Source organism: Salvelinus namaycush, chromosome 13 (assembly GCF_016432855.1).
Source record: "Salvelinus namaycush isolate Seneca chromosome 13, SaNama_1.0, whole genome shotgun sequence".
Classification (NCBI taxonomy): Eukaryota; Metazoa; Chordata; class Actinopteri; order Salmoniformes; family Salmonidae; genus Salvelinus; species Salvelinus namaycush.
This window is the reverse complement of record NC_052319.1, coordinates 14,924,608-14,938,597: the sequence shown is the minus strand read 5'-3', so window position 1 is coordinate 14,938,597 and position 13,990 is coordinate 14,924,608. Positions and strand designations below refer to the sequence as shown.

The following is a 13,990-nucleotide window of genomic DNA, read 5'->3' as shown; positions in this document are numbered from 1 at the left end:
CCATACACCCATTGCATTATGTACTTTTAAACAAACTTGGACCTCCTAAAAGTGGAGCCAGACTTCAGAGGATGTGGCATGTTTATGGGAATGTACTGCATATAGAAATGTTCTCATTTCTTCTGGTCACCTTGGGCATAGTGACATGTATGGTTTGGAGCCTTTGATTTGAGACATGGAGGTGTGGTGGAAAAGGTGCAAAGCAAGATAATTTTTTTGCCATTTTCACCTCCTGGGAGCATAGAGAAGCAAGAAATGTAGCCGGTCCTTCCCTGGAGATTACAGGTAATACGGCACATAGCCTTCATAAACATTCTTGATACAACCTGGTGATGGAGAGATTGCTTCAGGAGAGAACTTTTCACATTTTGATTTGCCTAAAATGAGCTGGAGAAGTCAGCGATCTCTTTGAGGTTCTTAAGAGAGAAACGTGCCCTATAGCAGTAGCTCTCTGACTCCACACATACTAAATTAGAATATACAGGTGATTCCCAAAAAACATGCCCCAAGTAAATGCATAATATGTATATAATGTATATACTGTATATAAATACAAAAAAACAACAAAGACCTGATGATGGTTTATTATTATTCACCTCAGAAAAGAAATGCTAAATGTGATCCATCTAAGCCAGGTTTTAATCCAAGCCCTTTTGGGGTAGCCCCGAGCGAATTAGGAATGTAGAAACGTCTGTATATCCATCTGAGGTCAACATAGAGTTGAACCAGCGCTACATATGTATGATAATTTGCCTAATCTCCCCTCTACAAATGTCTTACAGGCACATAAAGGCTTTAACACTCAGACACTAATGATATCAGTGCATCAGAAGGGGTTTATGAAAATCTGAGACAGCCAAAGCTTGAAATCCTATGAGAGAACCCTTTACATTGCCGCTCAATATGTAATTGATGTAGATGCAGATGGAAGTTTTTTTGCTTTTTTTGCTGAAATAATGTGAAACTAGAAAAAAACATTTGCATATGTTGACAATGCTGAGACTTCTTTCTCAAATACACTACATTGTCTTTTACAGTACACTACATCTTTGTTTTGAGACTTATTTTGATCATTTATTCTGTAACTGGAAATAAATTAACTTTAAACATCAATTTCCAAAATTATTCAATGAATTCAGAGATGACTAACTATTGAGTAATTTAAAATTAATGACATATTGCCTTATGTAATCTATGGGAAAATACAGTGCTTTACTGCATTGATCTTGTGTGACCCCCCTCATCTGAAGAGGGATTGTCATTTCAAATACACTGATAAAATTACGTAAATACAACTCCTCTAACCAAAGGTGATTGTGTAATTTTGAGTAACAGGGGAATTGTTTTACCCCATAGGTTTACCATCCAAGATAATGACAAAAACGTTGTTCCCTGCAAAGATTTCCACAGCCATTACTTAACCACAAGGTCCAAGACATAATGGTATAGACAGCATGAATCGCCAACACATGATATCTTTGTAGACCTCTACTCCTCAGTTGAATTACTGATAAATGGTGTCCTATAGTCAGTGAAAAATAAAGCTGACTTTCTAGCTTACTTGACCTATTATGGCTCCATTAGCAGTAACCCACACTAAACAATGTGCTGAATAACACACATGTAGTGTTCATTGAGTCAGTATGTAATAACCAATTCATTAAACATGGGAAATATGTTTTGTCTCTTACAGCAGGTGAAAACAACACAGAGCTGCCGACGTGGGCCCTCGCCACTCACGAGGACTGTGTGCTTCCGATCTCTGTGGCCTACGTAAGACATTCAAGCGTGTTAACCCTCGCAAGGCTGCCAACCAAGACGGCATCCCAAGCAGCATCCTAAAAGCATGTGAAGACCAGTTGACTGAAGTATTTACGGACATATTCAATCTCTCCCTATCCCAGTCTGTTGTCCCCACTTGATGTTCACCATTGTTCCTGTGCCCAGGTAACTGAACTAAATGACTACCCACCCCGTAGCACTCACTTCTGTCATGAAGTGCTTTGAGAGGCTAGTTAAGTATCACCTCCACCTTACCCAACACCCTAGACTCCACTACAATTTGCATACCGCCCCAACAGATCCACAGACGATTGCCATTGCACTGAACACTGCTCTATCCCACCTGGACAAGAGGAATACCTACAGTGTGTAAGAATGCTGTTCATCGAATACAGCTCAGCCTTCAACACCATAGTTCCCTCCAAGCTCATCACTAATCTCAGGGCACTGGGTCTGAAACCCACCCTGTGCAACTGAGTCCTAGACTTCCTGACGGGCAGACCCCAGGTGGTGAAGGTAGGCAACAATACAGTACCCCCGCCACGCTGTTCCTCAAAACGGGGGCCCCACAGGGGTGCGTGCTCAGCCCCCATCTGTACCTCCTGGTCACCCATGACTGCATGGTCATGCACGTCTCCAACTCAATCATCAAGTTTGCTGACAACACAACAGTGGTAGGCCTGATTACCAACAGCGATGAGACAGCCAACAGGGAGGTGGTGAGATCCCTGGCGGACTGGTGCCAGGAAAATAACCTCTACCCCAACTTTAACAAATCGAAGGAGCTGATCGTCGACTACAAGAGAAAGCAGACAGAGCACGCCCCCATCCACATGGACGGGCTGCAGTGGAGTGTCAAAAGCTTCAAGTTCCTCAGCATGCACATCACCGAGGACCTGAAATGGTTCCTTCACACTGACAGCGTGGTAAAGAAGGTGCATCAGTGCCACTTCAACCTCAGGAGGCTGAAGAAATTCGGATTGATCCTTAAGATCCCCAGAACTTCTACAGATGCACCGCCAAGAGCATTCTGGCTGTATCACCATCTGGTACGGCAACTTCACCGCCTACACCACATGAACAAAAGTATGTGGACATGTGCTAGTCGAACATCTCATTCCAAAATCATGGGCATTAATATGGAGTTGAACCCCCCTTTGCTGCTATAAACAGCCTCTACTATTCTGGGAAGGCTTCCACTAGATGCTAGAGCATTGCTACTGGAACTTGGTAGTGTTCTCCTGGCATCAGTCAAACCAAGATTCGTCCGTCGGACTGCCAGATGGCGAAGCGTGATTCATCACTCCAGAGAATGGGTTTCTACTACTCCCTAGTCCAATGGTGGTGAGCTTTACACCACTCCAGACGATGCTTGGAATTGCACATGGTGATCTTAGGCTTGTGTGTGGCTGCTCGGCCATGGGAACCCATTTCATGAAGGTCCCAATATATATACTGTACTATATATACACACACACTGTACCAGTCAAAAGTTTGGACACACCTACTCATTGAAGGGTTTTCTTTATTTTTATTATTTTCCACATTGTAGAATAATAGTGAAGACATCCAAATGATGAAATAACACATATGGAATAATTTAGTAACCAAAAATGTTTTAAACAAATCTAAATATATGTTTGATTCTTCAAAGTATGATGTAGCATTCCATCACTCTGCTTGGTCAAATAGCCCTTACACAGCCTGGAGGTGTGTTGGGTCATTGTCCTGTTGAAAAAACAAATGATAGTCCCACTAAGTGCAAAACAGATGGGATGGCGTATCGTTGCAGAATGCTGTGGTAGCCTTGCTGGTTAAGTGTGCCTAAATAAATCACTGACAGTGTCACCAGCAAAGCACCTCCACACCACCTCCTCCGTGCTTCACGGTGGGAACCACACATGCGAAGATCATCCGTTCACCTACTCTTCGTCACACAAAGACACGGCGGTTGGAATCAAAAATCTCCAATTTGGACTCATCAGACCAAAGGACAGATTTCCACTGGTCTAATGTCCATTGCTCATGTTTCTTGGCCCAAGCAAGTCTCTTCTTCTTATTGGTGTCCTTTAGTAGTGGTTTCTTTGCAGCAATTTGACCATGAAGGCCTGATTCACGCAGTCTCCTCTGAACAGTTGATGCTGAGATGTGTCTGTTACTTGAACTCTGTGAAGCATTTATTTGGGCTGCAATTTCTGAGGCTGGTAAGTGTAATGAACTTATCCTCTGCAGCAGAGGTAACTATCTCTGGGTCTTCCTTTCCTGTGGCGGTCCTCATGAGAGCCAGTTTCATCATAGCGCTTGATGGCTTTTGCGACTGCACTTGAAGAAACTTTCAAAGTTCTTGAAATGTTCTAGATTGACTGACCTTCATGTTTTATAAGTAATGATGGACTGTAATTTCTATTTTCTTATTTGAGCTGTTCTTGCCATAATAAGGACTTCGTCTTTTACCGAATAGGTGTATCTACTGTATACCACCCCTACCTTGTCACAACACAACTGATAGGCTCAAATGCATTAAGTAAAGAATTTCCACAAATGAACTTTAAACACCTGTTAATTGAAATGCATTCCATGAAGCTGGTTGAGAGAATACCAAGGCAAAGAATCTAAAATATCAAATATATTTGTTTAACATTTTTTTGGTTACTAAATGATTCCATGTGTGTTATTTCATAGTTTGGGTGTTATTTCATAGTTTGGATGTCTACACTATTATTCTACAATGTAGAAAATATTACAAATAAACACCCTGGAATGAGTAGGTGTGTCTAAACTTTTGACTGGTACTGTAGAGTTTGGACACACCTACTCATTCAAGGGTTTTTCTATATTTTTTATATTTTCTACATTATAGAATATTAGTGAAGACATCAAAACTATGAAATAACACATATGGAATCATGTCGGCAAACTAAAAAAGCTAATCGAAATGTATTTTTTATTTGTAATTCTTCAAAGTAGCCACCCTTTGCCGTGATGACAGCTTTGCACACTCTTGGCATTCTCTAAATCAGCCTCATGGGGTAGTCACCTGTAATGCATTTCAATTAACAGGTGTGCCTTGTTAAAAGTACATTTGTGGAATGTCTTTCCTTCTTAATGCTTTTGAGCCAATCAGTTGTGTTGTGACAAGGAAGGGGTGGTATACGGAAGATAGCCCTGTTTGGTAAAAGACCAAGTCCATATTATGGCAAAAACAGCTCAAATAAGCAAAGAGAAATGAAAGTCCATCATTACTTTAAGACCTGAAGGTCAGTCAATCTGGAAAATGTCTAGATTTTTGAACGTTTCTTCAAGTGCAGTCGCAAAAACCATCAAGTGCTATGATGAAACTGGCTCTCATGAGGACCGCCACAGGAAAGGAAGACCCAGAGTTACCTCTGCTGCAGAGGATAAGTTCATCAAAGTTAACTACTCCTCAGATTGCAGCACAAATAAATGCTTCACAGAGTTCAAGTAACAGACACATCTCAACATCAACTGTTCAGAGGAGACTGCATGAATCAGGCCTTCATGGTCGAATTGCTGCAAAGAAACCACTACCAATAAGAAGAGACTTGCTTTGGCCAAGAAACACGAGCAATGGACATTAGACCAGTGGAAATCTGTCCTTTGGTCTAATGAATCCAAATGTTAGATTTTTGATTCCAACCGGCGTGTCTTTGTGAGACGAAGAGTAGGTAAGTGGATGATCTCTGCATGTGTGGTTCCCACCGTGAAGCATGGAGGAGGAGGTGTGGGGGTGCTTTGCTGGTGACACTGTCAGTGATTTATTTGGAATTCAAGACACACTTAACCAGCATGGCTGTCACAGCAGTCTGCAGCAATACATCATCCCATCTGGTTTGCACTTAGTGGGACTATCATTTGTTGTTCAACAGGACAATGACCCAAAACACACCTCCAGGCTGTGTAAGGGCTATTTGACCAAAGAGAGTGATGGAGTGCTGCATCAGATGACCTGGACTCCACAATCACCCGACCTCAACCTAATTGAGATGGTTTGGGATGAGTTGGACCGCAGAGTGAAGGAAAAGCAGCCAACAAGTGCTCTGTATATGTGGGAACTCCTTCAAGACTGTTGGAAAAGCATTCCTCATGAAGCTGGTTGAGAGAATGCCAAGAGTGTGCAAAGCTGTCATCAAGGCAGCTTTGCCTTGATTTTTTAACACTTTTTGGTTGCTACATGATTCCATATGTGTTATTTCATATTTTTTATGTCATCAATATTATTCTACAATGTAGAAAATATTTAAAATAAAGAAAAACCCTTGAATGAATGTGTCCAAACATTTGACTGGTACTGTATATACTGTATTCTAGTCATGGCTCATCATATATAATAGTAGTTTAATAAAAATAGTGTTTAACATGATTTTTGAATGACTACCTCATCTCTGTACCCCACACATATGCACTTACATATGTAAGGTCCATTAGTTGAGAAGTGAATTTCAAAACACAAAGACCAGGGAGGTTTTCCAATGCCTCGCAAAGAAGGGCACCTATTGGAAGATGAGTAAAAAAAAAAAAAGCAGACATTGAATATCCCTTTGAGCATTAATTATATGTTGGATGGTGTATCAATACACCCAGTCAATAAAAAGATGCAGGCGTCCTTCCTAACTCAGTTGCCAGAGAGGAAGGGAAAACCTCAGGGATTTCACAATAAGACCAATGGTGACTTTAAAACAGTTACAGAGATTAATGGCTGTGATAGGAGAAAACTGAGGCTGGATCAACAAGATTCTAGTTAGTCCACAATACTAACCTAAATGACAAAGTCAAAAGAAGGAAGCCTGTACAGAAGAAAAATATTCCAAAACATGCACCATGTTTGCAATAAGACACTAAAGTAAAACTGCAAAGAATGTGGCATAGAAATGAACTGTATGTCCTGAATACAATGCGTTATGTTTGGGGCAAATCCAACACAACAAATCACTGAGTACCACTCTTCATATTTTCAAGCATGGTGGTGGCTGCATCATGTTATGGAAATGTTTGTCATCAGGCAAGGACTAGGGAGTTTTTTTTAGGATCAAAATAAATGGAATTGAGCTAAGCACAGGGAAAATCCTAGAAGGAAACCTGGTTCAGTCTGCTTTCCAACAGACACTGGGAGACAAATTCACCGTTCAGCAGGACAATAACCTAAAACACAAGGCCAAATATACATGAGTTGCTTAGCAAGACGACACTGAATTTTCCCGATGGGCCTAGTTACTGTTTTGACTTAAATCGGCTTGAAAATCTATGGCAAGTCTTGAAATTGGCTGTCTAGCAATGATCAACAACCAACTTGACAGAGCTTGAAGAATTTTTAAAAGAATAATGTGCAAATATTGTACAATCCAATTGTGCAAAGCTCTTAGAGACTTAGGCAGAAAGACTCACATGTATTGACTCAGGGGGTTGAATACTTATGTAAATGATATATTTCTGCATTTCATTCTCATTAAATTTGCTCAATTTTGGGGTATTGTGTATATATGTGTGATAGAATAAAAAAACATTTAATACATTTTGAATTCAGGCTGTAACACAACAAAATGTGGAATAAGTCAAGGGGTCTGAATACTTCCTGAAGGCACTGTTGCTCCATGCTGTCTATACACACCATTCACATACATATATATTTATTTATGTTCCGGACTACCATATTGCTAGTTCCAATATGTCTTCATTTCTTGTTCTTTCTTTTTGGTGGGGAGGGGTGGGTGGGAATTGTGTGTGTATTGTTATTGTATTGCCAGATTTTGCTGCACTGTTGGACCTAGAAACATACGCATTTCACTATATCTGCAATAACATATGCAAAACTGTGTACATGACCAATACACTTTTATTTTATTTGAGCAGGGGTTGCAAAGTTCAGGGAACTTTCAATACATTCCCTGGTTTTCCAGAAATCCTGGGTGAGGGATTTCGGATGTCCTGCTACCCGGAATCCTACAACTGGGATTTCGGATGTCCTGCTACCCGGAATCCTACAACTGGGATTTCGGGAATTCAGGAAAACCAGGGAATTTTATTCTAAGTTTCCAGAATTTTGCAACCCTATGCCTGAGCATGGGCAAATAGAAATCATCATTATTTTGTTTAATGATTTTAAATTTGAGAGTCATTATATATATTATGTATATATATAACCTCCACTTTCTCGTTCTGAACTTCTAACGCTAGTGGGATGGGTGTGGCATCGACACAATGATCACAAGAGCAGCTGCTCAACGATTTGACAGCTCCGACGTAGTTCCACTTCTGGTTAGTGCTTGATCTGATTGAAGGCCCTAGTTCCATTTTAATTTCCCTTATCTACACGCAAGTGACCATCTGCCAATTACAGCGAGACAGAAAGCTCGTATTGCCACAAGGCTGCTTGACCACTGTTCACTTAGAGCACGGGTGTCAATCTCATTCCATGGAGGGCCGAGTGTATGCTAGTTTTCATTATTTCCTTTTAGTGTTGTGTCCAATTAAGACCTAGACACCCAGATGAGGGGAGTTCCTAACTAATCAGTGACCTTATTGATCAGTCATGTACAAGGAAGGAGTGAAAACCCCTAGATTCTCGGGCCTCCATGGAATGAGTTTGACACTTATCTTAGTTAGAGCCAAAGATTCTGTATTTCTAATTTTTATCAGAATCATGCGGTTTATTTACAGAGGGGTATTAAAATATTTAGTTTCAGACCTGAATAGAATTATACTGGTAGATGTAAGTCTGGATGAAAAGTGTAACAGCATAATCAACTGCAGACAAGCCGTTTCCTTCCATGCTGATCTGTTGGCTATATTCACCTCAGCAGGGTCAAAGTACAACCCTTCATTCCCCACGGGATGAATTTGACAGACAGGGATGACCATCTCAAACACTGCCCTCAGTTCACATGCCTACATTATGCCATTTCAAAAAAATATGGTCAAAGCTTGATTTATGCTGTACACCCTACAATATGTTTTGGACTGTCACATAACAGACATACCACCGCAGCCATTCTGGATTCTACAAGTGTGAGCCTGCATGACAGATGGTGTTTTTGCGGCCATGGTTTTGGATATGAGACTGAGTTTGGTTATGCTGAAGTAATCAGAGACATTAAATACAATTTTGAGCTGTGATTGAGGGATTTGATGAAGATCCTCAGTCAGTCTTGTGCATTTAGTTTTAAGAATTGTTTTCTAAATGAAATTATATTTAAATCCAATCTTGTTTATGAGCATGATTGTTTAAAGGATTTTAGGCCTTTTCAATACTGGCACTCACATTCAGGGAGTTCAGTCCTGGAAGTCTGTAATTCTATGACTTGCCTATCTTGGAATCAACTCTGGAAAAACATTTTCTGGGAAAAAAAAGTTTCCCCCTAGTTATTTGCATAGTTGCATCTCCACCTTTCCCATTGAGTCCATTTTCTTCCAAAGGAGAAAAAGCATATCTATTCAAAAGGCATTTAGTCCATTTCTTTCTTGGCCGGGTAACCTATTCATCAATTGTTCTGCCTTGTAGATTGCATTCTAATGCTAATCTGGCGTGTTAAATATATATTTTGCTCCCCTTTCACCGTTTTGTCATTCAGTTTATCCAGTTTTGGCCACCCATTTTATTTATTTATGCTCCTGCTTCTATTCATGTGCTCATGTATTTTGTATTGTGTTGTTTCACTGTCATGCAGTGTCAACTCACTCCATTCAAAGTGGGCTACTTGAAGGGCTTGGAGGGACAAAGCGTGTACACATTGCAGTGCTATTCACTCCGGCCAGCTGGATCGGCTGAAAAAAAACCTTGTGAAAAGAAATCCTCCACAATGGACACAGAGAAGTGCACAATGCTAACAGTTTTCCAAATACCACTGATTGCTTTCATCACAATGAGGGAAAGCAGCCGCTTTTTGCTGAGCTCCACTTCAACAAACAACACTCTCACAAAAACCTCCCAACCCACGTTTTGTTCCCAGACAAAACCTCCTCGACCGTCTAAACGCTCCCAGTGAAGAAAAAGTTCTTTCAGGGTTTCTTCCCCCTTTCCTTAAGTAAAATATAATAAAAGGGCAAAGAAAGAGAGGGAAATGGTCACTGAGCTGGTAATGCGCGCTCTTTTATCAACCTGGCGACCTTCTCAGGCGTTTTGGTCAGCAAACTGTTGGCTGCCCTTTCAAAATATCTTCTTTCAAACCAAAAACGATAAAGTGCTAGCTTACCTTTCAAGAAAACAGTCAAAAGACATATCCTTTCTGTTTTCGAAATAAAATCACACAATAGCCTATACTCTCGTCTATTAATGTTTAGGCCTATTATCTAATAAGGCCAAGCAGCAAGTTATAAAATATTGGTGTCAGAATGGGGACCAAAGATACAAATAAAAGTCCCCCGTGAAGCATTCAAATGTGCAGAAATAATGTTGAGAGGATAAATGTTTGATATTTTTCTATTTTATACTGCATGAAAGAAGCTCAATTGCGCGTTATTTCCAGGGCAAAGTAGGAAGTTCCGTGGAGAGAAGTGATCGGAGTATTACAATAGAGAATCCAGAGTGGTGAAAGGGTTTAATTAACCGTGTCGGAGATAATTATCCCTGGACAGTCTAAATTAGTTTTGCATAATCGCTCTGATCCATATGAATTAACTTCTTAATGTTATCTATGAGGGGTAGTTTGCTTGAATAACATGCCCAATGTATTACATGTCATAATGAGCATAAATTCAGATATCCCCGACACACACACGCGCACACACAGCAGATGTGATAAACTGTGCCATAGCTAAGAATATTGAAGTATTTTCATTGAATAAGAAAAATACAATGCCATTAGTTGTGTTTTGTAATTGGACGCTGGCACTTAGATCTAATTCAGGCCCTGTTTTATACCTCAAAGAGATGCCTGTTCTACAGGCCCGAAGAGCTCACTTTTTTTTTACTGGGAATAGAGGGCTTAAAAGAAACCCACTCAGTTGTATCTTCCTTCCTATTCACGATTAAAATTGTGATAAATCAGGTTTTGGCTCTTGATTACAATGGGTTGATTTAGATTTCCGAGTAATGCTATTCACAACACGAACAAAAGCGGCCTTTGGAGGATACCTTACACTCCACCTGGACTGACCACATCAGGGCAATTCAGATAAAAATCTTGTTAGCAATTCAACAAGAACTACAGCGATTCTTTCTGTTTGTCCGCATACGCTTTATTATAATCCTTTGTTCAACAAATGAAAAGAATAGCATTTAAGAGTTTAAAGTACATGTAAGTGGTGTTAAATAAAACACAAAACAGACAACTTCATTAAGAGTTAGTAAAAACGAATGATGCTCCTTATGCACGTAAATGCACAGGTCTCAAGAAACAAAAATGATCAGTGATCATTTTGTGTCTTGCCAATGTTGACAGAAAGGCGAACGATTGTAGTCGAATTAAAAAAACTTTTGGGCTCGTCATTCTTTAAAATAAATTACATAATATAAGCACTTCCTATTTACTGTGCAAATGTTACAGGACAAGGTATGTCCTCTGTTCAATCGACAGGGTCACCATAATCATTCCACTAAACAATAAATAGTACAGACATCTATAAAACAGTGTTTAAAAACTCAAAATATACACTGGATTTCTAATCAAACAACCCAGTCAGTTCCAGGCTCTATCTCAAGCACTAGCCTAATGGCAAATGAACTATTAGCATCATTTATCTGTACACATTTACAGGCTTATGTCATTCTGATTAAAACAAGAAAGCCAGACGGACAAACAAGTATCATTCCTTCTTGACCAACAATATAAATCATAATAGCCAGTGATTAGACTCTTTAAACAATATTGAATTATCAGGTACAATATATGAAGAAAATGATGGCCAGTTCATGTTTACCTATATCTGATTTGTTGTGGGATGCAGTAAACTAGGCCTACTTGATAACAACAAGTCAAGCAGGTGCATTTGCAACAGATATAAATCAAATATGGTACCTTTCAAATGAGTATTCACATTGACACGGGCAAATAGATCTCCTACCCTTTCCTCCCCAGTTCAGTATTTCTGCCATCCTTTTGTTCTGTCCCTCTGGGATTTGCCCGGAGATGTATGAATATTAGTTTAGAGAGTTCGCTATATAAGAATTACCTTAGATAAAGGCATTAATCAATATACATACACATGTGATATCTGAGACAACGAGCACTTCATCACATGTACAAGTTTGTGCATGCATAATAAACTCTTGCATGAATATTTTTTTCTTCACATTTAAACGTCTCCTAAATCCAATATAGGCTATCATAATGCCGCTGCATATGCAGGGTAGTCAAGTTGAGGTTTGCCCATGCCAGGCAGCAGGATGTAGGCTAGCGGTGGCTGAAGACCCGCAGAGGGCCAGCCCGTACAGTTACAGGGGATCATGTAGCCTGGGTTGCCCGGGGCTGGATGAGAGTGAGTGTGAGTGTGTGTTCCACCAACACTACCAGTTCCAGAGAAAGCCGTGCCACCAGGGTACCCCAGAGATGGGTAAGGAAACGATGGAGAGGAAAGCTCTGACATCTTCGACCCGAGGTCAAAAAATGAATAGGGGTTCGTGGTCATGGACGGGTTGAAGAAGACTCTCGCTGCTGCGGCCGCCGCTGCCGCTGCTGCCTTGTCTGGGTTCCCTAATAGGGACTCGTGAAGTGCTCCATGAGATAGACCGCTAACTTTAAGCGCGTCGTGCTCTCCAAGATTGTAGGGCACTGGGAAGGCAAACTTGTCTTTTTTCATCAGAGTCTTTGGCTTCCGCCTAGGTCTGTATTTATAGTCAGGGTGTTCCTTCATGTGCATGGCTCTCAGTCGTTTAGCTTCGTCAATGAATGGCCTTTTCTCTGACTCGGTGAGAAGTTTCCACTCCGCTCCCAATCTTTTGCTGATCTCGGAGTTGTGCATTTTTGGGTTCTCCTGAGCCATTTTTCTTCTCTGCGCTCTGGACCAAACCATGAAGGCATTCATCGGGCGTTTTACGTGATCCATTGGTTTAGACATGTTGGTACAAAATACTTTTGGTCTGAAAAGGTAAATATCACAGACAATATGTCAAGTCTCTTTCTAATATTTAATGGCAGTAAAGTCTCAGTTTGCCTAACAAAGCCTAACAAAGTTACATAGGCCTACATATATAATAAAACTAAGTAATCCAATTAAATATAGTTCGCAGAAATACATTATTGTGTGAGATAAAATGCTTCAAAAAGTACATTTCCTTTACTTACGTAAAATATCAGTGCTTCATCACACCGTAGTAAGATATCCGTTTTGAAAAGAGCAATGCGCAGCGTTCTGATGAGAAACTCTATAAAAGTTAGGTTTTCTGATGCATGTTGATATCCGACGAGGACAATATAGCATCGAAGACAGAAGGCAATATATCTAGAGCTGCAGTTCTTATCTTGTTTTGCTGCTATCGCCAGAGACTGTTAACCGCCACTCAGCACTTGAATCCAGCGTTTACGCAAATGGTTGATAACTCCGGGCTGCCCCATGTGAAATAAGGTTTTCAGAGGCAGGTAGTGAAAGTGCCACAGGAGCATGCGCAGTACGTCTAACACACACTGAGCGCTCTTTTAATCCCACCCTGAGCGCGAGGAGGACCAGGGACTCGGAGGAAAATGCATCACCATATATTTGGCTGTATGATATCCTATATGCCCTTTATAGTTAAGTTAATCGCACAGGTCTTTAAAGCATATTATCATAAGGATAATTTATCCATATTATCATAAGGATCATTTATCACGATATATTATTATATTATAATACATTTGTAATTATTAGTAGTAATGCAAACTTTTTGGGGGGTAAGTATTCATTTTAGTATAGTTAGACATATTCAGGTACATATACATGGCTTGCAACCAAAAGTGAACTGTTCCTGAGAAGTGTTGTCTAGGCCTAGCTTTAGTAATTCACCAAGCACGTTGAAAATTCAGCCCAAGATATACAGTAAGTTTCAGATGACTAAGAGCATGAGGTTTCCATAAATTAAATAAAAGGTTTGTTTTAAAACAATTGATTGCATAAGACGCTCAATGACAGGGGAAAGAGCGGTGATGATGGAAACGTGAATAGGCTCTACTCTCTTGCTTCTCTCTCTCCCTCTTCCCCGACTGCACACTATTTTATTTCTAAATAACTTTTGTCTTTACTTGTTATTTGATCTAAATAACCTACTGTTATAGTCTAA

The 13,990-nt window shown here is 40.2% G+C and overlaps 1 protein-coding gene across 1 annotated transcript; it reads right to left on the bottom strand.

Moving 5' to 3' along the window:
• Positions 1–12,060: 12,060 nt before the first annotated feature.
• On the bottom strand, positions 12,061–12,792 carry sox21b (SRY-box transcription factor 21b). Its single transcript, XM_039006365.1, has one exon. It carries the CDS (start codon positions 12,790–12,792, stop codon positions 12,061–12,063), a length of 732 nt encoding a protein of 243 aa, XP_038862293.1.
• Positions 12,793–13,990: the final 1,198 nt, after the last annotated feature.